Source organism: Syngnathoides biaculeatus, chromosome 4 (assembly GCF_019802595.1).
Source record: "Syngnathoides biaculeatus isolate LvHL_M chromosome 4, ASM1980259v1, whole genome shotgun sequence".
Classification (NCBI taxonomy): domain Eukaryota; kingdom Metazoa; phylum Chordata; class Actinopteri; order Syngnathiformes; family Syngnathidae; genus Syngnathoides; species Syngnathoides biaculeatus.
Window position 1 is genome coordinate 7,227,928 of NC_084643.1, and position 25,227 is coordinate 7,253,154.

General features: G+C 43.7%; 2 protein-coding genes across 5 annotated transcripts; both read left to right on the forward strand.

The window, feature by feature from the left end:
• The first annotated feature begins 1,169 nt into the window (after positions 1 to 1,169).
• Positions 1,170 to 12,327, forward strand: qng1 (Q-nucleotide N-glycosylase 1). 3 transcript variants are annotated; one of them, XM_061817011.1, is made up of 8 exons: positions 1,196 to 1,286; positions 1,637 to 1,827; positions 3,328 to 3,478; positions 5,124 to 5,236; positions 6,970 to 7,113; positions 9,270 to 9,465; positions 9,537 to 9,812; positions 12,189 to 12,327. In XM_061817011.1, the coding sequence occupies exons 2-7, from the start codon at positions 1,642 to 1,644 to the stop codon at positions 9,764 to 9,766; spliced, it is 1,020 nt and encodes a 339-aa protein (XP_061672995.1). In that variant the 5' UTR covers positions 1,196 to 1,286; positions 1,637 to 1,641; the 3' UTR covers positions 9,767 to 9,812; positions 12,189 to 12,327. The 3 variants fall into 3 exon arrangements, with proteins under 3 accessions (XP_061672993.1, XP_061672995.1, XP_061672992.1); XM_061817009.1 differs by lacking the exon at positions 12,189 to 12,327 and having other exon boundaries at positions 1,170 to 1,290; positions 9,537 to 9,939; XM_061817008.1 differs by lacking the exon at positions 12,189 to 12,327 and having other exon boundaries at positions 9,537 to 9,939.
• On the forward strand, positions 10,075 to 25,216 carry LOC133499234 (kinesin-like protein KIF27). Of its 2 annotated transcripts, XM_061817004.1 has the most exons (16): positions 10,075 to 12,433; positions 13,163 to 13,357; positions 14,356 to 14,417; positions 14,508 to 15,239; positions 16,000 to 16,131; positions 16,207 to 16,365; positions 16,479 to 16,636; positions 17,968 to 18,056; positions 18,140 to 18,277; positions 19,148 to 19,359; positions 20,659 to 20,706; positions 20,792 to 20,962; positions 21,034 to 21,210; positions 21,374 to 21,577; positions 22,705 to 22,903; positions 24,069 to 25,216. In XM_061817004.1, exons 1-16 carry the CDS (start codon positions 12,136 to 12,138, stop codon positions 24,524 to 24,526), a joined length of 3,432 nt encoding a protein of 1,143 aa, XP_061672988.1. In that variant the 5' UTR covers positions 10,075 to 12,135; the 3' UTR covers positions 24,527 to 25,216. The 2 variants fall into 2 exon arrangements, with proteins under 2 accessions (XP_061672988.1, XP_061672987.1); XM_061817003.1 differs by having other exon boundaries at positions 14,356 to 15,239.
• Positions 25,217 to 25,227: the final 11 nt, after the last annotated feature.

The window sequence follows — 25,227 nt, forward strand, 5'->3', positions numbered from 1 at the left end:
GTAGTCTCCAGCACTCCCGCAATCCTTGTGAGGATAAGCAGTTAAGAAAATGGATGGATAGGTGTGTGTATATATAGTATATGTAGATAAGAGGGCCAGGTTGATTTATAGGGTTTATTTTTCCCCCCACTTTTTTTTCAGGATTTTTCAGTTACTGAAAATCTGAATTTGTTCAAAAATGTGGACTGCTCTGTAAAAAAAATCTTCGCTAGAAATAGTATATTTTTGTATCTCATTTGCTTGGACTCCCCCGCTCCTCTTCCATTGACTTACTATTCAAAGGGTCGGGAACAATTGTTCAATTGTTACCCCTATGGAAATAGAAGAAAAATGTTTTAAATGCGTAGTGCAGCTGTTGCATTATGAACAACACACTCATGAAGCTGCTGGACAAAAATGATTGCACCTTTACAACTTTTCTTGCACAATCTCAGGAAATCACCGCTATGAGCTTGTGTAACTGTCAATGAGACTCTGTGCCTTGTCAACAGGTGTTTCAGCTCCTTCTATGTTGGCCTGTTGGCTCAAGTTTGATGAGTGTCTTCTTCGGACAGTGCTGCTCATTGAGATAGTTGCAGATGGTCGATGGGATTAGATCAGGGCTCGTGTAATTTTTTTTTTTTTTTTTTTTTGCTTAGCTAATAAAACCAAAGAATGGTTGTGTTTGGGGTCATTATTCCATTGAGACCAACCTTTCTGACACTTTGAGATTTCACTGTACCCTGCACAGAATAAAGACACCCCTTTATAGATTTAGTAATTTAACCCCAGATCACAACCACGCTTTTTCTTTATTTTATTTTCATTTTTTTTTTACAGTAAGGACAATGCCTGAGTGTACTACGTTTTTGTCTGTCAACGACATGCTTTGCCAAAATACTATTTACTAAATACTGAACTTTCTCCCAGACTTTGTGGGTTTGTTAATGCACATCGGGACATATGGCGTAAAGTCTCCTTGCCTGAATGATGAAATGTGCAATGTTACTGATGTACCTTGACTTTCTTTAATTAGGAGAGGGATACCAAAAATTTTGTTCAGGCCTGTTTGTCTTTTATTAAATTTTATTTTAAGAACGCCGTTTCATTGAATGAGTCCAAACGTATGTGCGGGTATATCTTCTCGCTCTTAATTAGGAACAAAATAGCTCTTATTTCCGTTTTCCTCTGCTGAGTCCTCCGTGATTGGGTGAAAGTCGATAAGTGAGGCCCTGATTGGCCAGAATCGGTTCAAACAGGAAGCGAAAGTACAGCACGAGCCAGTGACCGTCAACAGACCTGATTTGGTTGGTAAGTTTTAATGACGAATAATTAAGATTTTCTTTCGTAACACTGACACGAGTAAGCACGTGGGCTTTGTAGGGCTTAAACCTCAGTGAGCTCGAATGTGAGACGCTGTGGTTTAGCACGGCTTGGTTTACGTGACAAATTGTTAGCCGTCGACCGTTAATTACATTACATAAGACGACGCTATGGCGACCCCGAACGGGACAAGCCGAAAGGAAAAGAATTAGCAATAATGTTTATGCTACTTTTAATGTAAATAACACGCAGGTTACTGGTAGTCTCGTGTCAGTGGTCTTGAAACAAATGAGCCCAAAACATGTTTGTATCATATGGTGTTGTTTGTTTTAAGACTCCATGGAGCCTCCTCTGTTCCCTCGAGAATCGGGCCAGTTTGTAGCAGAGCGGAGTCAGGATGTGTTTGTGGAGGAGGAAGGAGTGCAGAAGGTGGCCGAGTTGCTCTGCGCTCTGTTGGGTAGTGATGAGCTGTGTGCCAGTGGCTGGAAGAAGGCCAACCCACTGGCCCCTGCACCCACCTCTGACCAGGGGAGTCATCACAGATTAAATACAGATGTTGTATTTAAAAAATTGTGACCTCACACACAAGACACGTACAAGCCGTATATGTTTCCAGCCCAATTTAGGGGGGTGGGGGGGGGGGGGGTGCTGAACCACCCATAAGATGTATCCCACCACCCTTAAAATTTGAGCCTCCCGCTCAAAGAAAGTCACCATATTCAGTTTTAAACAGCCTACAAAAGTGTAAAACCACATTACTTGGTTGTAATGTAATATTTTAAAAACAAAAATACAGCACCCCTCAACCCCCTATTCCCTCAAAAATGGTTACATCCAATCCCATCCAGCTCTACCTGCACAATATTACATTGCCTATCAATGATATTGTGTAAGTACCTGGTGCATTTCTTAGCTTCATACCAGCATGCTATTAATATTGCCAGTCCTCATTTTTATTGTTTTAATCTTAGGTAACTGTTTTTGTTGTACTGACTGGAATTTTTTTTTTTTTCCATCTAGATGATTGATAGATGAATGATTCAGCTGGTCAGACAGTACAGTCCCACTAAATTAGTTTTATGTACATTTGATGATATTAAAGCTCATGTACTTACAAAATAGCATGCCATAACAATATAGGCATTATTACTCCTTTTTGGACAGAGAGCACGACAGAGTAGTTCACATATTCAAAATACAGTATTCACAAAACCCAATATCTGCTCATTTGTTGTACATTTTGCGCATTGCATTTCAAATAAAAGTACCAAATAATTTCGACCCCCGCTTTTGATACTCACAATAGTGACCTTTCCACCCCTCCTGAGAATGGGAATGGTAGAATTATGTATTTTCCAAACATCTTATTTTCCACAAAACAGGAAGCAGGCCGCTAGTTTAGAAGCAGATTAAAAAAAAAAAAAAGGCTACACCAAAATGTTCTCATTTTTCATAGAAAAATATATTCTTTATATTTGATTCAGTCATCTCTCTTCCAAATGTCATTCCCAATTAATGAGTAGCCTGCAAGCTAACTAGCAGATTGATTAAAAAAATCAAAAATGTTCCTCAATGTTACTATTATTTTTCCTGTATGAGTGAGGAAATGCTTTGTGTGTGTGTGGTAGCATAATACACGATTGATGCTGCCTCTGTCCTGTTTGCGTGAACACTGCTGATTGCAGAAAATTGCCTAGCCAACAAATGAACTTTTTGGCGGGGTTGTTATTTCGAGTCACAGGTGTGAGCTAAGAAGCAAAGAGTCAAGATAGCACCAAAAAAAAAAAAAACATTTTTAATGGTTGTTTCAGTCTTGATGTGAAGCCTTCCTCTACGATTCTGTCCCACAATCATATGTTGTCTTTTGTATTGAGGTGCCCTTGAGAAAAATTCTGTGTTCGGGCTTCGAAACAAAGGTTGTGCATCTCTTGTGTTCGCAGCCTCGTTCTTGTGGGAGCTCACATCACCGGCAGAAACTTGTTCCGTCTGGCCTTGTGTTTGGCTCATTGTGTCGTTCCAACCACGCAGGCCTTCAACTGGGTGTTCGTGGTGGACACTATGAACTTCTCCTTCTGGCCTGATGAGGAGACACGGCAGTGCGAGGTGACCTTCCGAGGGGTCACGCACACGGGCTACATGACCTTGTGCGCTGCCATCACCAGAGCCATCGAGGAAGGTAAGATTATCTTTCTAAGACCATTTTTTTTTTTTATTCAAGAAAGAAGAATCAACCCAAAGTAGCATATTCCTTTAAATATTGTATACTAAATTTATTTTTTTATTTTTAGAAAAATTAAATTTGTGGTTTTAATCAATTTTCCCCCTTGCTTTTAGAAAAAATGAAAAAAAAAATTCTCCCCCAAAAGAGATTTGCTGATACAGTATAGACTGAACAAGCTTTAAAAATAACATGTTTATTCCTCAGAAATAATTTGGACAAATGTCCATGGAAGGAATCAAAATATTTTATTTAAAGAAGCAAATAATTATTTTTTGGTTTAGCGCATTTAATACACGAGGTAACTCAATGTGCTTTACATGATTAAAGGAATTTGAAAACAAAGAGATGAAACATTTAAAATGGGATAGAAACAATAAAAATGACAAAAAAATATTAAAAAAAGACAAAACCACAATGAGTGCAAGTAATATGATCAAAAAGTAGATATATGCTAAAAAGCATGAGAAAACCACATAGGCATTGTAAACAATGTTTGAAAAACTATTCATTTTAAATGTTCAACAGTTTTAATATCACATAAGCTGTGGACCTCCATGGCTTGGCTGGGGTTTGTTTTGATAAACAAACATCCATCCATCCTTTTTTTTTTTTTTTTTTTTTTTTTAGTTGCTTATCCTCATGAGGGTCACGGGAGTGTTGGAGCCTATCCCAGCATCAACGGGAGGAGGCGGGGTACACCCCAAACTGATTGCCAGCCAATCACAGGGCACATGGAGACAAACAGTTGCACTCACAATCACACCCAGGGGCAATTTAGAATGTCCAATGAATGTTGCACGTTTTTTTTTTTTTTTGTGATGTTAATGCGAAATGAAGCCTGAAGTGTTAGTGGAAGAGGCAAGTAACGGAGGCGCTCAAGCAATCAACAATGGAACTCGTCCAACCAACCAATCATCCATCTGTTTATCCATCCATTCATTTTCTGAGCCGCTTATCCTCACAAGGGTCACGGGAGTGCCGGAGCCTATCCCAGCTATCTTCGGGCAGAAGGCGGGGTACACACTGAACTGGTTTCCAGCCATTTACAGGAGACATAGAGACAAACAACCATTTGTACTCTCAATGATACCGAGGGGCAATTTAGAATCTCCAATGAATTCATGTTTTGGGGATGTGGGAGTAAACGAGAGTGCCCGGAGAAAACCCACGCAGGCACGGGGAGAACATGCAAACTCCGCACAGGGAGGGCCGGGATTGAACCCGGGTCCTCACAACTGTGAGGCCAACGGTTTACAGCTCCGCCACCACGCCGCGATAAACAAACAATAAATATAAATTTGACTTTATCGATGAAATGTATTAATGGTCAAGTCCTACCCCACAGTATGCACACACATGTCCTCTTTTAGTCCACTTGCTGTGGAGCTGCCGCTTCCAATTATCGTGTGCATGCAATTTTATTTGAACTCGGACCGCTGGGGAAATTGCTCGGAGCGTCGCGTGCATCATTTGCAATTACACTCTGGATTATGTCTCGTGTGGAACGCTGCTTTTCATTGAATCACATGAAATTATGTCGCTCGAGTTTCTTGACATAAATGACTGCTATTCCTGTACCTTGCTTCTCTTGCGTCCGCAGGGGTGCCCATAACAGACCCAAAGTTCTTCTCCCAGATGACCGTGGATGAGCTGGCGCACATCCTTCGGTCTGACAACGAAACGTCCATGCCCATGATTCAGGAGCGCCATCAGGTTCAAAAATTATCTTCATGTGAACATTTTAATGTTCTTGACTTTCACAAATACAAGCTTTTCCGGGGGGGGTCAATTTGTTCGTGTTCTTTTGGGGGGTTGGGATTACTTGAAATAAAATAGAAAATAATTTAGGTATTGAAAAAAAAAAACTTTCTGGGTAACACTGTGGCCAACATAATAGGTTACATTTCAACCTTCTTAAAGTTTGGAATTAGAATTTCTCACTTACCTAATCGGGTCATTTGGATTTCTCAAGTTTACCCACATCACCAGCATCATAAACAAACATGCGAGCTCTCACAAAGGGAGTCTTCGACACAGAGGTGACCAATCAGAAGAAAGAGGGCAGGCTTACCCAAATATGGTCAAAGTGGATACAAAAGTGGGTCAAACACAGGTAGCTGTCGAAGTGGCCTTTTCTGGGCACTCATGTACAAAATCAAGTTTTTGTTTTTTGAATGAAATTGACACTTTTATACCAAATCCATGTTAGCGAGTCAATCTGTGGAGGTCTAAATAGCCAAAATATGAGACCTTCAATTAACGTTCTAAAACGGTGGTCAACCTCCGATTGTAACCGTATCGGCCTGCTTTAACTCAAACTGCAGTTTGTTGAAAGATTTTTTTTTTTTTTTTTAAAGGCCTCTCGGAAATAATGGAATGGGAGTTTTCAACGTGAAAGTGTTCCATCCATCCATTTTCTTAGCCGCATATCCTCACAAGGGTCACGGGGAGTGCTGGAGCCTATCCCAGCTGTCAACTGGCAGGAGGCGGGTTACACCCTGAACTGGTTGCCAGCCAATCGCAGGGCACATGGAGACAGACAACCGTCGCACTCACAATCACACCTAGGGGCAATTTCGAGTGTCCAATTAATGTTGCATGTTTTGGGGATGTGGGAAAGTGTTGCCATCCTAAAACCTTTGAATTGCTATATAGGCAGTTTACATCAAGTCTAATGCAGATGTAAAAATGAGTTAATATCAAGATGTTAAGAAATACAAAATCTTAAGTGAGTACTGGTGAAGATGAAATGTAAACCTGATGAGTGGTGTCAGCTCTCATTTTTCAAGTCCAAGAAGTTAAAAACTGTAAAACATAAACAACGGCAAACCAGTGTAAAATAGCCCAACTTCCTGAAGACGTGATGAATGCGTCTGCCGATGCAGGTGATGATGTTGCTGATCCGTAGCGCCATCATAGGAAATAACACGCGCACCGGGTTCGTACATCACACCGTGTCATAGCTTTCCAGCAGCGTGCGGGACGACATCGGAGCAATCTGATTGGTAATTGCTTTGATCATCGAGTGACATCGTTGTTTATTCTGTCCCCGATGTCGCCTTTCAGTGTTTTGTTGTTCAAAACAATTCATGTTTCCCTTAGTGCAAATGCTCCTCTCTTCTTAAATGCTCGTTATAGGGATGCACGTTAGCATTGCGTTAGCATAACATTTTTATTTTTTTTTTCTACCTCAAATATAGAAGTGATGGGACGGCATTGGCACTGAAATGACTTGTTCTGCCGGTACCTTCAAGTCACTTGCTTGCATATTTGCTTACGAGCTTTTGGTTTGCGAACCCTAACCCTAAGCTGCGATAGATGTACCGTTCTCAATTTGGCCCGGCAAAGTCGTCTCTTCCGTCATTTTGTTACCTTTAAAAGAGGTTCACTCTTGACAGTTGGTTGACATAAACGACAACGTTTCCGTGCCGGATCTCCCTTTCGAGGTTCTGACTGAAGGCGGCCGCGTGCTGTTGCAACACGGCGGAAGCTTCCGGAGTTTCATCAGCCGGGCGGGGAACGACGCTCGCAAGATGGTGGAGCTCGTCGTGGAGAAGATTCCCTCCTACCGAGACGAAGCGGTTTACCAGGTGTGAAAGTTTTCCGCAGCAATAGCCTAGCACGGACCCGTGATTTAACACGGCTCTGCCCCAGTTCTGAAGTTCTGGGTTCGAGATTACACGTTCTCCATGTCCTCGATCTGGTATTCTCCAGGTACTTCTGCTTCCTACCCAAAAGACTTAATTGTCTGTTGGTTTGAGTGTCTATGAATATTTGTGGTTTCTGGAACTTTTCAATGACCAAAATTAAAATATAGCAGCGTAGTAAGCAGATATGTTTGTCAAAAAGTGAATCCTAAAAAGTGCTTTTTATTTTTGTCTGCTGTAACACTATGTACAGTTTGAACATGAACACTGCTTAAATGTAGGAAAAGCAAAAATGTGCCTAAATATTGAATCTATTGAAATATATTGCACATAAAAGTAGAAAATACATTTTAGGCTGCAGTTCCCCACTGACCTTCATGAGGCAAATCTTGTGGAAAATGCATGGATTGTTTGATCAGATATCATTTTTGAGCTGATCAGCAGCAAGCTGTGATGTAAGTACTCCATCTTCTGGCCGTGTTTCGATCTCACAGCCGTGTTCCAAAATGGATCAGACTGAGTTCTCAGTGAAAACATTCTCGAAAATGTATTCTTTTTGTTTCAAGTTTTGGACTTGACGCCAAATATTACGATTAGCTTTTCCGGATATTTCAAAGAAAAAAAAATGAAATTATAATCGTCAGAATCACATCAGAAAACTTCTGCAAGACTTCAGCAGTGACCATCTAAAGGATTGACTCCACAAGTTTTTCCATTTTATTTTTAATCCTTCACTTTTTTATGGCTTTTCGCGTGTGGGAAGCCACCGCAGAAGATGAGAGAAAACTCTGAAATTAGTCAAATACAATATAATAGTGTTTGCTTCACTTTTTTTCACACATTGCCTATTCTATTTAAAAAATCGAATTTGTTGTCCCACTAAAAATTGTACGTATAACTAGAAAGTGAAAATATTTTTTTGTTGAATTAAAACAAACAAAGCCATCCATATGCAGAACTTCAGAGAAAAGCTCTTCTGTATCAGTCAAACAAAAAAAAAACGTTAAATGATCATCGTCATCATGTGTTACAGTGAAACTTCGGCTCAGTGAGTTTATATAGGATTGGCCTGGCAAAAGTTTTGCTTATTCTTAGGTGTTTTTTTTTTTTTTGTAGTTTTAATTTTTTAATTTTAAATTTAATTTTAATCTGTGACGATGGAATTGGTGATGGCAAAGGGGAAATGTGAGAAAATGGCCAAAGACTGTATAGCCAGCGTTCTTATTTTGTCCACGCACTTTTCACCACATTTTGTTACATCAGAGCCGTAAAAAAAAAGGTGGACTTCAAACCATCATTGGCCGATATGAGGTCAGCAAAAGTGTGAAACTTGAGCTCAATGAGCACTTGTCGGAGGGAAATTAAATGTTTTGACTTTTCCCTTTCGTGTGTGTGTGTGTGTGGTGTGTGTGTGTGTGTGTGTGAGCGACACATCACAAAAGGTTCGCAGCGATGCCAAAGAGGAAAAGTGACAGATATCAAAGCAAGAGCTGTAATGATGTAGCTTCATTTTTTTTACATATTTTGTTGCTTTGTAGCCCTATTCCACAATTCACAATTAAATCAGTGGTTCTCCAACGTTATACACGTAGTACAAGCCAAAAAATACTCGGGTCTCCTAGCAACACCATCCCAACCACCATTTAAAATACAGAAGTGTAGTAAGCCCAAGTGTTCATTCAAAACCAGAGAGGTTTTGTTCATTAGTATACATCATTCGTTATGGTAAAATACTGTAACATTGTCTAGTTGGAATGTTAACGGTGCACTTAATTATAGGAAAATAAAGTACTGAAAACACATTTTTTTAAAATAAAAGTGTTCCTAAGTGCTTCAAAATGAAATGAATTCACTTAAAATGAAAACAAATGTACTAAAAAAAGTAAAATACAATTTAAGTGTTTTAGTGGTTGTCTTTCGCATCCATGTACAAATTGCTACCGTACTCAGCGAACCACTGGATGAATAATTTTTCTCCCCATAACATTCTAACCAAATTGAACACTGAAAATTTTGGGGAATTTGAATAAAAATGTCTGTAAAATCAATCCATCTCGCAGTATGTCATCATGACGACAAAGTCCTCTGCTTTGGCTCAGGGGAAGCGGATCTCGTTGTACAAGAGGGCTCAGATCCTGGTGGCAGATTACTGGGCCGTCGCGGCGGCCAGAGGCGACGCCGACTTCGTCAACATAGACTGGCTCACCATGTTCGCCGACTACCGGGTCCCGCAGGCCCTCGTCTACCTGGGCGCGCTGCGATACTCGGACGCTCTGACGCGCACGCTCAAAAGCGGTACGTGTCCCAAAAATGAGGTACGGCTCCGCCACCCACTTGACACCCAAGATCCAAATTTCTGCTTTCAGGCGAGCTGTTGCCTCCGGGTGACCGCAGGGAGGTGGAGATCCGGGCGTGTTCCATCTGGGCGGTGGAGCGCATCAAGTCCCGTCTTGCCGAGCTGGCGCGGCAGCGGGGCAGCGGCGGCTGCGGCGTCAACTCTGCGCTCATCGACTTCTACCTGTGGCCGTACGCCAAGAAGCACCACCGAGAGATGGCCCACATTCCCGTACACCACACGCGATGTGTTTACTACTGACAAGCTGCATGTCGCCTGTGTCCCAGACTGAGCCAAGTGCCTGTATGTACGTTATTTTAATAATCATTTTCCTACGAGTCATAGAGTAGATGCAAAAAGTCTACACACCCCTGTTCAAATGCCAGGTCTTTATAATATAAAAATATAAGACCCAGATAAATCATTTCAAAACATTCCAACTTAAATTTGGCCTGTAAAATTCATCTATTATCTGAGCTGCTTATCCTCAAAAGGGTCGCGGGAGTGCTTGAGCCAGTCCCAGTTATCTTCAGGCAGGAGGCGGGCTACGCCCTGAACCGGTCGCCAGCCAATCGCGTGGCACATAGAGACAGAGAACAGTCGCCCTCACTCCAGTCAATGCATGTTTTGGGGAGAACATTCAAACTCCAGACAGGCGGGACCAGGACCAGGATTTGAACCCCGGTCTTTAGAACTGTGAGGCAGATGCTCTAATCAATCGCGGCTCCGTGCTCCCTGGCCTGTATATTGTACAACTCGTTTGAAAAGGTGTAGAACTAATGAAAAGTTTTAGTTAAGCATTATTATAGATCTTCCACTAACCCCAAAATTACAGAATGAACCTTAAAGACACTTTAACCTTTCCAGGATGAATTAATTGGACCGCTTTAATCTTTTAACAAGACATGCCATTGTAACTGAATGGACCAACAAATTACTCGGTTCTATTAGAATACAAACATCATCTTCATCACGTTGTTGACATTTTGAAATAATGAGAACAAGCCGCCAACCAACAATCGATCAACAGGCTTCTCGGCTCATTTGCGAGGCTTCAAATAATAACATTTTCTCCGAATCTCGAGACTCGGGAGGGAGTGTCGACGACAGGCCGCGAAGAGATGCGAGGAAAACTGGAGAAGTCACGGAAAGACGGAAAAGTGGACCTCGTTGCCAGTGTATTAGTCAATTCACGCAACCCTTCATAGTTTTGATTTGAAATATATCATTTTTTGATACCATCCTGGAACTTATTCTAACAGCTTGTATTCAACCAATCATAATACAACATTAACAGCTAAAAGTACAATCTGTTTTTTGAATTGCTCATTTTGAACATTTGAAAAAGTAACAGACAAGTTAAACAACATTTGAAGTTAGTTTTTTTAATGCTACCCACATCTCTCCTTCCTTGCAATCCCGTGGAATATTAATATACAATCGCAATATTAAAATAATATGTCCAAAATACTAGTATGCACGGGAACTTATTCTAACACCTTGTATTTAACCAATCATAATACAACATTAATAGCTAAAAGTACAATATATATTTTTTGAATTGCTCATTTTCAACATTTGAAAAAGTAACAAACAAAATTTGAAGTCATTTTTTTAATGCTACCCACATCTCTCCTTGCTTGCAATCCCGTACAATATAAATATACAGTGGCATTAAAATAATTAGTCCAAAATACTAATACGCATGCATCTTTAACATCCTGTACACACTTGATACAAAATTGTATCAGTATTTTTTATTTTGATTAGAAAAGGGGGACAAAAGTGCTACAGCAAGCAAAACAAAATCCATCCATTTTCTTTGTCGCTTATCCTCACGAGAGTCCCGGGGACTGCTGGAGCCGATCCCAGCTGTCAACGGGCAGGAGGCGGGGTACGCAACGGAACTGGTCACATAGAGATAAACAGTCACAATCACACCTTGGGGCAATTTAGAGTGTCCAATTAATGTTGCCTGTTTTTGGGACGTGGGAGAAAACCCACGCAGGAACGGGGAGAACATCCAAACTCCACAAAGGCGGGGTCGGGATTGAACCTATGTGTCATTCATATAATTCATGAAATATAAATATATATTGTGCATTAAAATACAGTACTTTTAGGCTTGGGAAAAGAGACGCAAGTAGTTCGGGGGACAACGTTCCAAGGGTGGAAGTTCCACACGAGGGCGCTGTTCAGTTTCGATTGCCTTCAAATGGTTCCGTCAAGGCGCTTGAAGAACGTTCCTCGACTCCGGCGGCCGTTTCCATGCCAACCGAGCAGCTTCCGCGGACGCTCAAATGTCAACAACTCACGAGGCCCAAGTTTAGCGGCCAACTCTCCTGAAGAGATTTAGAAGCGAGTAAGTTGAATAAATTCGCTGTGCCGCGGGTCAAAATTGATCAAAGCTCGAAGCCATTGGAAGATTCCACTGGAACGTCTTGATGACGCGTGTTTCTTTTGGGCTTTATTGTCCCGTCTGGTTCACTTCCACCGAAGCTAGAAAGCGTCTTTATCCGGGGGTTTGGATCGGAGCAAATATGTTTTATCATTATAAATAGAAAAACAAAAAAGGCTGGTTTTGGAAGGGGGTGTGGAGGGGGTGCGCGGTCCAAACAATTGACGTCACCATGACCGAGGTTCGCATCCGCGTGGCGGTTCGGTTGCGTCCCCTCCTGCCCAGGGAGCTGCTGCACGCCCACCGGGAGTGTCTGCGGGTGGTCCCCGGCGCCCCCCAGGTCGTCCTCGGCTCCGGCCAGCTCTTCTCCTTCGACCACGCCTTCGGGCCCAGCGCCAGCCAGGGCGAAGTGTACGAGTCGTGCGTGCGCCCGCTGACCAGATCCCTGCTGGACGGAACCAACGCCACCGTCTTCTGCTACGGCCAGACGGGCTCCGGGAAGACCTACACGCTCGGTGGCAACAAGATGGGTGAGAAACTGAGTTGAATGCCTTATTAATTTCAAGTTAAAAGTCAAAAGCATAACATTTTTTTCACATACAAAAAAAAAAAAAAATGCATACGGTTTGATAAAGGGAAACTGTACTGCTGTTTTGTAATAATAAATACAAAAAGTAATACACAATTTTTTACCTTTGTAATATGGGGATCATCAAATTATACAGCTTGCTAATTAAATACAAATTTATTTTTTGCAACCAAACAAAAGGGAAAATATGAATCAGGATTCAATAGTAACATCTTTAATTTTCCTTTCGACTTGTCCCGTTGGGGTCGCCACAGCATGTCATCCTGGATCACAGGTGTCAAACTCGAGGCCCGGAGGCTGTATTCGGCCCACTACATGATTTTATGTGGCCCGCAAAGGTCATTGTGATATTACAAGCAGTTTTGAATTACTAAACAAGAAAAAGTTGAAAAACTCATTGCTCTTGAGTTCTGATTCCCAAAATAGTTCATAAATTGATGTAAATATGATTATGTATTTTTTTTGTGTGTGTTTAAAGGGAAATCAAAGCTACTGCGGACACTCCATCCAGAAGTGGCTTTCATCAAATTAAAACCATGAAAACAATGAGGGGTTTTTTTTTTCAGACCTATGCAATAAAAAAGTGTAAATACGCGAATTTGATGAAGTAAATAAAATGGGATTTGTTGTAAGACTTGTTGCATCTTAACGTTTTGCCACCACGTTCCAGATGCAGATGGGGGCATCATCTCGTGCTTGGCCAGAGATGTGTTCTCGCTGCTGGACAAGAGGCGCTGCGACGGTGCCGAGCTCACCGTCGGGGTCTCCTACCTGGAGCTTTACAAGGAGGAGCTGCGGGACCTGCTGGAGCTCGACACCTCCCACAAAGACCTTCAGATCAGGGACGACTTCAGGGGGAACACAGGTCAGATCCAAACCTGCCACTTCAGAAAACAAACCAAAAGATTTTCATTTATTGAGGCGCTCGGAAATGCAGTTAACTATATTGTTTTTTTTCTCATCACAAAAAAAAAAAACACTAGAAAAATATTTTCAACTTTCTCAAAAATATCTAACTTTGTTCTTAGAAATGCAGGGCTTTTTTCTGAAAAATATGATTCAATTATTGAAACATTAACTTTTCAATGACCCGTGTTTGTTCTTGAATATGTACGCCTTTTCCCCCTCAAACTTTCTTGACTTCTTTTTCTGTATGTGGAATGTATGGCAATGCATATTTTTACATTATATTATTATATTGTGTCCAAAATATAAATTTTTTTTATTCCATAATCAGATGTTTTTCCCCTCCCAGATATACAATTTGTCTCAAAATTAATCTTCTTTTCTTGGAACTTTTCAACTTTTTTCATTAAAATTTACACCTTACGTTATTTTAAAAAATACATGAAAAACTGTTTTCTGGGAAATATACAACTTTTTCTCAAAAATATTAAACTTTTTCTTGAAATGATACAACTCGTCTCATAACTATTTGTTATCTTAAAAATAGAAAACTGTTGCTTTTTCTTAACTCATACTTTTTGTTAAAAAAAAATTCAAAAATGATATTTTTTCTGGAAAATGTACAACTTTTTTCTTAAAAAAAAATACAGCACCGAACAAATAATTTCCCCAAAGATTTTTTTCCCTGAAAATTTACAACTTTTTTCTTGAAAGAAGTTACAGCACTGAAAAACAATTCTAAATGGATTTTTTTTTCCCCTGAAAATTTACAACTTTTTTCTTTAAAAAAATACAGCACTGAAAAAAAAATTCCCAAAAGATTTTTTTCCTTGAATATTTACAACTTTTTTTTCTTAATAAAAAATACAGCACCGAGTGCCAGAGAAAAAAAATCCTCGTGTGTTTTTACATACTTGGCCAATAAAGCTGATTCTGGTTCTGATTCTGATTCTGCAGTGGTGGTGGGGGCCAAGGAGGTGGCGGTCTCCTCCTGCGAGGAGCTCCTCAACGTCCTGGAGGTGGGCAACGCATTACGCCAAACGGGTTCCACGCGGATGAACGAGCACTCCAGCCGCTCGCACACCATCCTCACGCTGTGGCTCCGCCAGAGCGCCGCCGCCCCCGCCGACGGGCCCGAGCGCCTCTCCAAGTTCTGCGTGGTGGACCTCGCCGGCTCGGAGCGCGCGGGCAAGACGGGCAACACCGGCGTCCGCTTCGAGGAGTCGGTGCACATCAACACGGGTCTGCTGGCGCTGGGCAACGTCATCAGGGCGTTGGCCCATCCCGGGCGGCAGCGCAGCGCCTACATTCCGTACCGCCACGCCAAGATCACCCGGCTCCTCCGGGACTCGCTGGGGGGCAACGCCTGCACCCTGATGGTGGCGTGCGTAAGCCCTTCTCACCACAGCTTTGCGGAGAGCCTGAGCGTGCTCAAGTTTGCCTCCAAGTCTCGCCGCATCCGTCACCGCGCCGAGGTGGCGACGCCGGACCCGGACTCCGAGGAGACCTTTACCGCCATGCTGACTTCACACGAGCCACCTAAATATGACGTCAAGTGTCTCAAACCTTCAGAAAGGGATTCCACACTGGAACAGGAAGTGATCCAAAAGGAAGTGTCTCCCTACGCGTCGCTGGTGCACCAGGCTGTGGATCTCCTCGCAGAGGTCTGCGGACCGGACGCGCAAAACGAGGCTTTGACGCGCAAAGTGCACGAGTGGCAGATGAGGGCGAAGGCCGTCAACCAATCATGTCGCAGCGAAGATGACGGCCGGCCGGCCGAGGGAGACTCGCCCCATCTGGTCACGATCGTGCAGCTCAGACAGGACCTCAAGAAGTGCCAGGTGAGGAAGATGCAACTGTGCGTGCGATTGCACTTGAGCGCTGTAGGTGGCAATAATGCTCATAAGAACGTGGTGATAATTGCAACGCACAACGTTTTTTTTTTTTTGTTATTTAAAAAAAAAAAATCACATCTCCATAGGCGAGACCAGCATCCATGCAATCAACATTAAGTCCATCCAACCAACCAACCAACCAATCATCCATCCATTCATCCATTTTCTGAGCTGCATATCCTCACAAGGGCCACGGGAGTGCCGGAGCCTATCCCAGCTATCTTCGGGCAGGAGGCAGGGTACACACTGAACTGGTTTCCAGCCAATCACAGGAGACATAGAGATAAACAACCGTTCGTACTCTCAATGACACCTAGGGGCAATTTAGTCTCCAATGAATGCATGTTTTGGGGATGTGGGAGGAAACCGGAGTTCCCGGAGAATACCCGCGCAGGCACGGGGAGGACATGCAAACTCCACACAGGCGGGGCCAGGATTGAACCCGGGTCCTCAGAACAGTGAGGCCAACGCTCTACCAGCTGCTCCACCGTGCCGCCCAAACAAAAACATCTGTCCAATAAATTTTAACATCCAATCATCCTTAGCATCTAATATTCACCATCCACCCAACAATAACATCCTACGTAACATCAAAAATAACACAAAAACATAATTCATCGTAACATTTAACACCATCATAGCACAGCAGCCAAACACCTGCATTCGTCCTTGATAAGCATGAAATACTTTCATACTTTTCTTCCAGGAGTCTCTGGAGACGGAGACCCAACTCTTGGCGCAAAAAGACGCCAAACTAAAACAGGCGGAGAAAGAAGTGCAGGAACTTTTATGGAAGCAAAACGTCCTCCAGCAGACTTTTTGTGAAGAGAACCAACAGGTGAGACCGTCGCCCATATTTATCATCCTCGACGATCGCTGCCGTTTTTTTGACGTCGTTTTGGATCTGGTCAAGACGGAGCGACTGGTGGACCAGCAGATCCTCATCGACAGGCTTCGCTGCGACCTCATGGCCATGCGAGGGCAAACGCCAGGGACCTCCTGCCGGGCTCGGCACAGACCGCACGTCGCCGGCTCGGTCCGACCCAGTTGCGGACACATGCTGATCAGTAAGGTGGGCGGCGTGACGTCACAGGATGTTTAGAAGCACCAGTTTTGTGACGGCGAACGACGGACGGCCTCAAAAGAAGGTAACCAACGTAACGATCGTCGCACGTACGTGTGCAGATTCGGCCCGGTCCGCCCGCCGAGTCCCTGGAGAGGCTGATGGCAACTTTTAAGATGAGCAACCAGCGCTTGCAGAGCCAGGAGGAGGCCAAGGACTTCTGCCCTATGCTGAAGTCTGTGCAAGGGCATGAGAAGGACGACTTTCTCACTGGACTCGGGCAAGAAAATACATATTTCGTTGGCCCTTTTTGGTTTGAAGTTGCTTTTCGTTCCTGTTGCGACATGACGGACATTCACTTCCCACCCAACTCCACTTGTCCAAAGCGCCCTTGCGTTTAACAGTGAATAAACAGTTTGAAAAAATGTATTTTGACCGAAGCAGGCATACCTCGGGGAAACCCCCTCAGGTTATTTTTCATTAAAGGGGAAAACCACTGGTTTGCATTAACAATGTATCCCATAGATCATGTAATATGTAACTCTTATTATGACAATGTGATGTTAAGTCCTCTCTCATTTAATAGTGTATTGAGAAGATTTTTATCGACAATTACGAATTTTCAGGGGCGCTGCCATTTTTGCGAGTCAGATGACCTACGTGGGCGGATGTGACGTGTACTGTGCCGCAACAAAGGCTCAATTACATAGAAGAAATAGCAGTTTTGGATGATCGGGAAGACGGAGGAATACTTCCATACACAGCCGTGACCACCGTGTATGGAAGTATTCCTCCGACTTCCCGATCAACCGATACTGCTATTTCTTCATCAGATGAGGATCTGAGAAATCAGCGCGAGGCATTAATGGCGTCCCATGTAATCGAGCCTTTGTTGCGGCACGGTACACGCCACATCTGCGCAACGGAGGTCATATGACGCGCGAAAATGGCAGCGCCCCTGAAAATTAGTATTTGTCGATGAAAATCTCTCAAAACGCCATTAAATGAGAGAGGATTTAACATCACATTGTCAAAATCGAGCTGTGATTCCCAAACAGCGTGGCGGGCTACATTAGCGTGCCGTGAGCGCTCTTCAGGTGTGCCGTGGGAAGTTATCCAATTTTATGTAATTGTAAAAAAAAAAAAAAACAAAACATTTATTTCCAAGAAATAATATGTCTTTATTCATCTATTGATGCTAGTGAGGCACAATGACAGACAGAACAAAAAAAATCCTCTTCTATTAGATGTCAGGAAGTACATACAGTAATGAATCGATCCATTTTTGGTGACATTTACTTTTGTTGATGTGCCGTAGGATTTTTCAATTATAAAATATGTGCCTTGGCTTGCCTATAAAGGTTGGAAATCACTGATACAGATTACATATTACATGACTTATTGGATACATTGTTAATGCAAACCAGCGGATTTCCCCTTGAATGCACGTGGCCAGCGACGGATGTTGCCTCACATCATAAGCTTCGATATCCTCATAACTCTCATTTCCAGGCAGCCTTCAGCCATTCTTATCCACCTCGTGTCAAAACTCAACTATCTCCCATTACTGCTTGAATTCTGAGCATTTTTTAAATGTCCTCGGTTTTTCAGATGGACCAGCAGGCAGAAGAAATCTGCCCTGAGAGAGAAGAACTTTGGAGAGGACCGAGCATCAAAGGAAAGACCTCAGCAGGCCACTTGTACTATATCACCTTTTTGAAAAGCCGTCATCTTCCCTAATACCGCCGGAATTCCATTGCTAAAATTATTCTTATTCTCTCAGGGATCAAGCGACAAGCTGCCGAGCGCAGTCGCGGGGTGGACGCCAGGCAGCGGGCCGGCCTGACCCAAAGGAGGCTCCAGATGCTGTCGGCCAACATGTGCTTGAAAGAGGAGCTCGTCAAAGAGATAGAAAAAAATGGTGTGTACTCAAATTGGCGTCCGGCGCTTGGTTTTCCGGCTGGTGATGCGATAGCAGGACCGAGTCCAATGTTTCCCAAGCTTTATTGAGCCCAGACTTGAAGGTCAAGACTTTGAGACCCTCTGCATTGGTCTCAAGGAAGTACGTGAAAGCGCCACATCTCGACTGCGACCTTAACATGTTTTGTTTGTTGAGGAAGGGCAAAAGTGTGGAAGTAGATTAGTGCCACCAGGATTTGAAATTGAAATGTAAAGTGATCATATTTTCAATAGTTGCTACAATTCGCTGTCTGAAATTCACCGTCTGTGCCAACAGGTAGGGTTACTTCAGGTCAGAACCGAACAGCCAGCCAATCCAATTATGCTTTCTTAGTATGTGATGTCATGTGACTAAGAAAGCGTAACTGCGATTGGCTGGCTGTTCGGTGTAGCCAGATGAATTGTTAACATTGAAACTTTACACTGAAATACGAATATTGAAAATGTGATCACTTTACATTTCAGATTCAAATCCTGGTGGCACAAATCTAGTTCCATACAAAACTACTAACTCGGGCCATTCTAAACCTTTTTTGGGTCGTGTTGAGTATTTGTAGCGGGGGTGGAGGGGCTGCTCCTGGATCCCGTAGGTTGATTGTACTGAAATAATAATTGATAATTACAATTCTGTTAAAATTTGATTGGCAGAAGGTGAATCTTACCTTCTGCCATCTCGTGGAAAAGCGTTCAATCTGTCACCCGTCACTACTCATCGTCGAATATATGCGATATACTTTTTGGAACAAGTCAATAACAATCCTCATTTTCCGCAACTTAATAATCCCTCGCGACACAAAGTTTTGTGAACGACTGACATATTCCAACCCTACAGAGGAGGAGATCCTGGCGGCGGTCCGGCGCGAGGCGGGCGAGCGGCGGGAGGACGGCGCGCTGGCGTGGCTGTCGGAGCAGAGCCGGTGCGCCCGCCTGGCGCTGCGTCAAAGCCTGCAGCACATGGAGGCGCTGAGGGCCCGGCTGCAGCAGAGCCTCAGGAGGCCCAGCCCGGACAGCAGCGACAACTCCGCCGAGTCGGAGGCTGACAGGGTTGGTGTGGATTTTACCAGCGGCCAGTTATGAGCTGGTACTGTCGGGTTTTTGTTGTTGTTGTTGGCGCGGGTAACTGCTGGCGTTCGTGATTATGTCGAGAATGCAACATGGAAGAAATAAAGGGGGGGGAGGGTAATAGAGGAGAAAAAATTGGTTAAAGCCACAAAACGTTTCATAGTGACGACTCGTGAACCCACGCTTGTTTGTTTGTTTGTATAGAATCCCATATCTCGGTATGCTCTGTTCAATATTAATTAGGATTTTGTATTTTTATTCGTCGGCACTGTTTCGTATAAACTTTGTCAAACGTTTTGAAAATGTTGGAATAATTGGCAATTTCATTTTCAAACGGGGGGAAGTAAAAGTAAGTAAAAGTTTAAATAAACTGCCATTAGCCCCACATTAAATGGTTTTACCATATTAAAATGGTGCTTCTTATACTTTTAATTTCTTAAACGTTTGGCTGTATTCCAAAATGAAACAAACTGATAATATATTAATAAGATAATTTGATTTTAGCCTGTATGCCCCAGACAGAAGCACATTATGTTGGAATATCAAAATACATTATGTAGCTATACATTTATCCATATTATCCTTAAAGCTTGTTCTTAGTGTACTTATTTCACCGTTAGGCCTCAATATAACATTAAACAAAGGTAATAATAATCTCCAAATTATTCTATAGCACAGCAACCTATGTACAGATAGACAGAATCATATACATCATACATCCATTTTCTGAGCCGCTTATCCTCACGAGGGTCGCGGGAGTGCCGGATCCAATCCCAGCTGGCATCGGGCAGGAGGCGGGGTGCACGCTGAACTGGTTGCCAGCCAATCAGACAAATCAAACAGGGCACGTGGAGACAGACCACAGTCACACTTACAATAATAATAATAATAATAATTGTAATTGAATGTAATAATTCAGAGTGTCCAATTAATGCTGGATGTTTTTGGGATATGGGAGGAAACCGGAGTGCCCGGAGAAAACCTACGCAGGCACAGGGAGAACATGCAACTCCACACAGGTGGGGATTTGAACCCCGATCCTCAGAACTGTGAGGCCAATGCTTTACAGCTGAACCACCGTGCCGCCCATAGATATATCATGTGGAAAAAAAAATACAAATGATATTTCTACTTTATGTGCCCCCCAATAGTTGCAGTTCATTATACAAATTGTTTTAATTTAATGTAACTTCACGATACATACATATATGCACTTTATAGGGCTATATACGATGATATATGATGATAATGAAATTGATGGAGGATGTTTTTGCTGCGCAGTTGGACAGCGTTCTCGAAAGCAGAAACAAGCCGAGGCTGAAGGAAATGGTAATATGATTGCGTCACAGCCATTTTTGTACACATTAATTTCTGTATTTTTATTTTTTTGCTAACTCCTCCGCGTCGGCCGCAGGTGTCCGAGGCTTGTTGGCTGGAGGAGGCCGAGGAGCTGGAGCTGCACAGGAGAGCCGCGCAGCAGGAGCTGGACGAGGAGTTGCGCAAGAGCGAGGAGGTGCGCCGGCGCAGGGACGCCTGCTTGCAGCGCAGGAGCGCGCTGGAGACCGAGAGGCTGCGCTCCAGTCAGGTGGGCCGGCTCCGTTCCTTTTGCGCCAAACTATTCCAAAAACACCGTACGAGTTTAATATAATTCCACAGGTTCTGAGTCAGGACCTGCTGCGCGTGTCGATGCGCTTGGAAACGGTGGAGGAGAAGATGGCGAGCGGCACCAAGCAGGCGTCCGTGTCGGACCTGGAGAAGGAACGAGAGATGCTGAGAAAGAGGAGAGACTGCCTGGATGCACAGCTGAAGGACAGCACCGTGCACACTGTGGAGGTCAGTGGTGACCACGAGGGGGGGGGGGGGCAACCTTTTCTTTTGATGGCTGCATACAGAAAATGTAAAAATCCCCCTTCCAGCCACCCACGCACACAAAAAAAAAAAAAAAGTCAAATAAAAAGCAAAAGACGCTTGTCCCTCGCTTGTTATCGTTGCCAAGGAGGAGCAGCTGGAAGAAGCCGTGCAGGTCCTGGAAGCGGAGCTGGACTTCAAGCAGCGATCCATACAGGACAAGCAGGAGGATGCGCGGAGCTTAGCGCCGCGCAGCAGCGGCAGCGCCGAGCCCCGAGTTGATGTCGTCGCCAAGCTCGGCGCGCTCTCGCCAGCCCGAGCGTCGGAGCTGCTCCTCAAATACTTCAGCAGAGTAAGATCGCGTGCGGATGTGTCTTGGCGTTCGCCCCGGACGAGCCGATGGGGGGGGGCAGGCCAAGACGTGGCTGCGGAATGCGAAATTTTTTTCATTCTTGGTTGAAGTTTGTAGAAAGAGATTTGGTAGTGGAATTGTAGAACTAGAAATACGCACAGATTTAGTCCCGTCGTTTTTTGTTACTTTTGCTATTACAGTACAACCTCGATTCTCGACCACAATCCGTTCCAGAAGGCGGTTCGAGAAGTGATTTGTTCGAAAACCGAATCAATGTTTCCCATTACAATCAATTGAAAAAGAAACAATGCGTTCCAAGCCTAAATTGTTGGGATTTTCAAAGCATTTTTTTTTTTTTAGCTTTTCCTGGTCATAAGTTGTATAGTAGAAATACATGTATAGTTTCAACACTTTACATAATAAAATAATTTAAGAAATATTTATTTTTTTGCTTAAAATGTATGCTTAAGTAGTAGAGTAGGCGAGGCTGGGAGTGCATTGTCGTATCTGTAGCGACTCGGCCCCCAACCTTGTCAACTTTATTAACAAAAGTGCACAATAACAATAATGAGGGAAAAAAAAACAAAAAAAATGTATTTTTATAAAAAGTAACATACAAAAACATGAACTTGTAATTCAAGTTAACGAAATCCTTGAAACTAAACAAATGCTAATGGAACAGAGCATTATTAAAGTTGACAAGAAAAATGCAATACAAAACTATCAACTACGGCTGGTCGGGCCGCGCGCGTTATGTCATTTCTGGGTTTTTTCGCGGGCCGTTGGAATTCTCAACAACGTGCTTTGTGGGTCAGCTGATCGGGCCACGCGGTTATGTTATTTCCGGGTTTTGTCAGGGGTGTCCAAGTACCAATTTTCGTTTGAAAACAGAAGGAAAAAAATCTAAAAAATTATTTGTTCGAGAACCAAGTACTAGGCTTTTAGTCGAACCTTTTGAGCGACTTTATAGGGACAAAATACTAAAAACAGCCCTCAGAATGTTGCAGTGTAGTTGTACACCGCCAATAATCAACATCGTGTACTGTTAAATGCACACCTCCATACCGACGGTGTAAATCAGAATGTGATGACGATTATCTTATGTGTTTTCTGCTCTTGGGCGCCAGGTGGTGGACCTTCGCCAGACGCAAGCGTCTTTGCGTTTGTATTGCGACGAGCTGGAGATTTACTGCGCCGAGCAGGAGGCGGCGCGGGGCGAGCTGGAGGCGGCCGTGCACAACTTGGCCCTGGACGCCGACCGCAGGCTCACCCAGCAGCAGCAGGAACACCACAGGAACATCGGCCTGCTCGTCAGCAAACTCAAAGGTCAAAATGCAGCACGGACACTCGCGATGGGATAAATGATCGTTTTCAGTGGCCATCAAGTTTCCCCCAAATACCGTCATTTCTGGCCTACAGGGCGCACCTGGTTATAAGCCTCACCCACTACATTTGTAAAGGAAATACCATTTGGTATCCATACAAAAGCCCCACCGCACGGTGGAGCAGCTGGTAAAGCGTTGGCCTCACAGTTCTCAGGACCCGGGTTTGATCCTGGCTTCCCCTGTGTGGAGTTAGCATGTTCTCCCCGTGCCTGCCTGGGTACTCCGGTTTCGTCCAATATCACAAAAACATGCAACAATTTATTGAACACTCGAAATTGCCCCGAGGTGTGTTTGGGAGTGGGGCTGTTGTCTGTCTCCATGTGCCCTGCGATTGGCTGGCAACCAGTTTAGGGTGTATCCCGCCTCCTGCCTGTTGACAGCTGGTAGAGGCTCTAGCGCTCCTCGTGAGGATAAGCGGCAAGGAAAATTGATGCATGGATGGATAAGCCGCACCTGTGTAAAGTACGCAAGTGCCCACATTGAAACCCACATTGAAACGTGAGATCTTTATAAAGAAAGATGGTATACAGAAAGAGTTTTCAAACTTTTAAAGTCCCTTATCTTAGCTTAACGTAGCAACAACACGGTAGCACAAACAGTGCTGGTTAAAACAAAACAAAACAAAAAAAACGTACCGGTAAAAAAAACCCAGCCGCGGTAGCTACACGGCAGCAACACAGTAGCACAGCACTAACAGGGCCAGTTAAAAAAAAAACATTCTTAAATCACTGAGACACAGCAGTAACACAGCAGCAACACGCTAGCGCGACGCTGACTTGGCACTAACGCTAGCGCGGCGCTAACAGGGTCGGTTAAAAAAAACATACCAGTATAAATCACTGAGACACGGCTGTAACACAGCAGCAACACGCTAGCACAGCGCTACCAGGGCCGGTTAAAAAAAAAAACATACCGGTAAAAGTCCCTTCCTCGGCACATATATTCCGCCGGTCTCACGCGTACCTTTTCCTGCTCGAGTGCCCCCTTGCGACCGTTAGAAAAAATGCACAAATTAGCCACATTACTGCGTAAGCTGCAGGGTTGAATGCGTGTCAAAAATTACGGTAAGCGCTAACACTTTTGTTTGCATGGCGTCCCTTTTTTAGATGGCAACTCATCAGAACAAGCCCAGCAGGTGATGAAGGAGCGTTTGCAGAACCTGGAGAAGGAGTTGTTCTTCTACAAGCACTACAGCCGCAAGCTGAGGAAGCAGCTCAGGGAGTCCCAGTGCACCCAGCAGACCCCCCCGGAGCCGAACGCGTCCAATGACGCCAAAAGGTGCTCGCGCCAGCAGAGCCCCTCCTCGTCTTCGTCGTCGGCCGAGAACGCCCGGACGCCCGCCGAGCGCCAGATCGGCGCCGTGGCCCGTTGCCACGGCTACAGCGAGCGTCGGCCCCCTCCCCCCCACGGGATGCGGGCCACGCTCGGCCTGCGCCGCAGGAGGCTGAGGGAGCTGGCGGGGCCGGCGCGGGACACGGTGGCCGACACCGGCATCGAGATGCTGTCGGACGACTCGCTGGAGGCGTCCACCGGAAGCGAAACGCCCGACTTTGCGGCCGTGTGAGGTCAGTGCGCCTCGACTCACATTTTTGCCCTTTTATTCCGTCAGCAAAACAACAAAACATTCATTTGTCTTGCCGGATTTACTGTCAAATAGTATCAATGAATGTTAGGGTCACGTGAAATAGTGCGTTAAAAACATTTTCATTTTCGATGCAATATTTCAATGAAATGTGGCATAGTTTTAGTTTAGATTTTTGTGTGTTTAATTAGTAATACACACGGTCAGTACCAGAACAAAAATCTTGCAATTTTGCAGAAAAATTTGTAAGCTTTAGAAAATTGTAAGCCACAAAAAAAAAGTTGTGGAAAAAAAAAAAAAAAATTCTCATTACACCTTTTTTTTGCAAGACTTTTTTAGTACTGGAAAAAATAAATCCGGTTTCATTTTCCTAATACTATTATAAATATTGTTTTGTTTTTCAAAAAATGCGAATGACAAAATATAATTGAGTTTGGAACACATTGCTAACTAGTTGAAATTTAAAATCTTACTCATCCAACAATAATAATGTTCTTCCACAAAGGTGAATTTGTCAATTTATATTTATGATACAAAAAAACTTCCCTTGTATTGTTTGATTTCATCTTACGAGTGTTTGCAATTATTGTGATGTTCACTCTTAGGAGTCAACTTATTGAATAGCTTTGTAATTCTTATGCATATCAATCAATAAAAGATTTCCGGGCACGATATGAATATAA

Coding starts and splice junctions, on each gene's coding strand:
- qng1 (XM_061817009.1), top strand. CDS start 1,642: ATGGAGCCTCCTCTGTTCCCTCGAGAATCGGGCCAGTTTGTAGCAGAG. Junction 3,479..5,123: donor CACCAGAGCCATCGAGGAAG/GTAAGATTATCT, acceptor TTGCGTCCGCAG/GGGTGCCCATAACAGACCCA. Junction 9,466..9,536: donor GACGCGCACGCTCAAAAGCG/GTACGTGTCCCA, acceptor TTCTGCTTTCAG/GCGAGCTGTTGCCTCCGGGT.
- LOC133499234 (XM_061817003.1), top strand. CDS start 12,136: ATGACCGAGGTTCGCATCCGCGTGGCGGTTCGGTTGCGTCCCCTCCTG. Junction 13,358..14,355: donor CGACTTCAGGGGGAACACAG/GTCAGATCCAAA, acceptor CTGATTCTGCAG/TGGTGGTGGGGGCCAAGGAG. Junction 16,366..16,478: donor GACACATGCTGATCAGTAAG/GTGGGCGGCGTG, acceptor GTACGTGTGCAG/ATTCGGCCCGGTCCGCCCGC.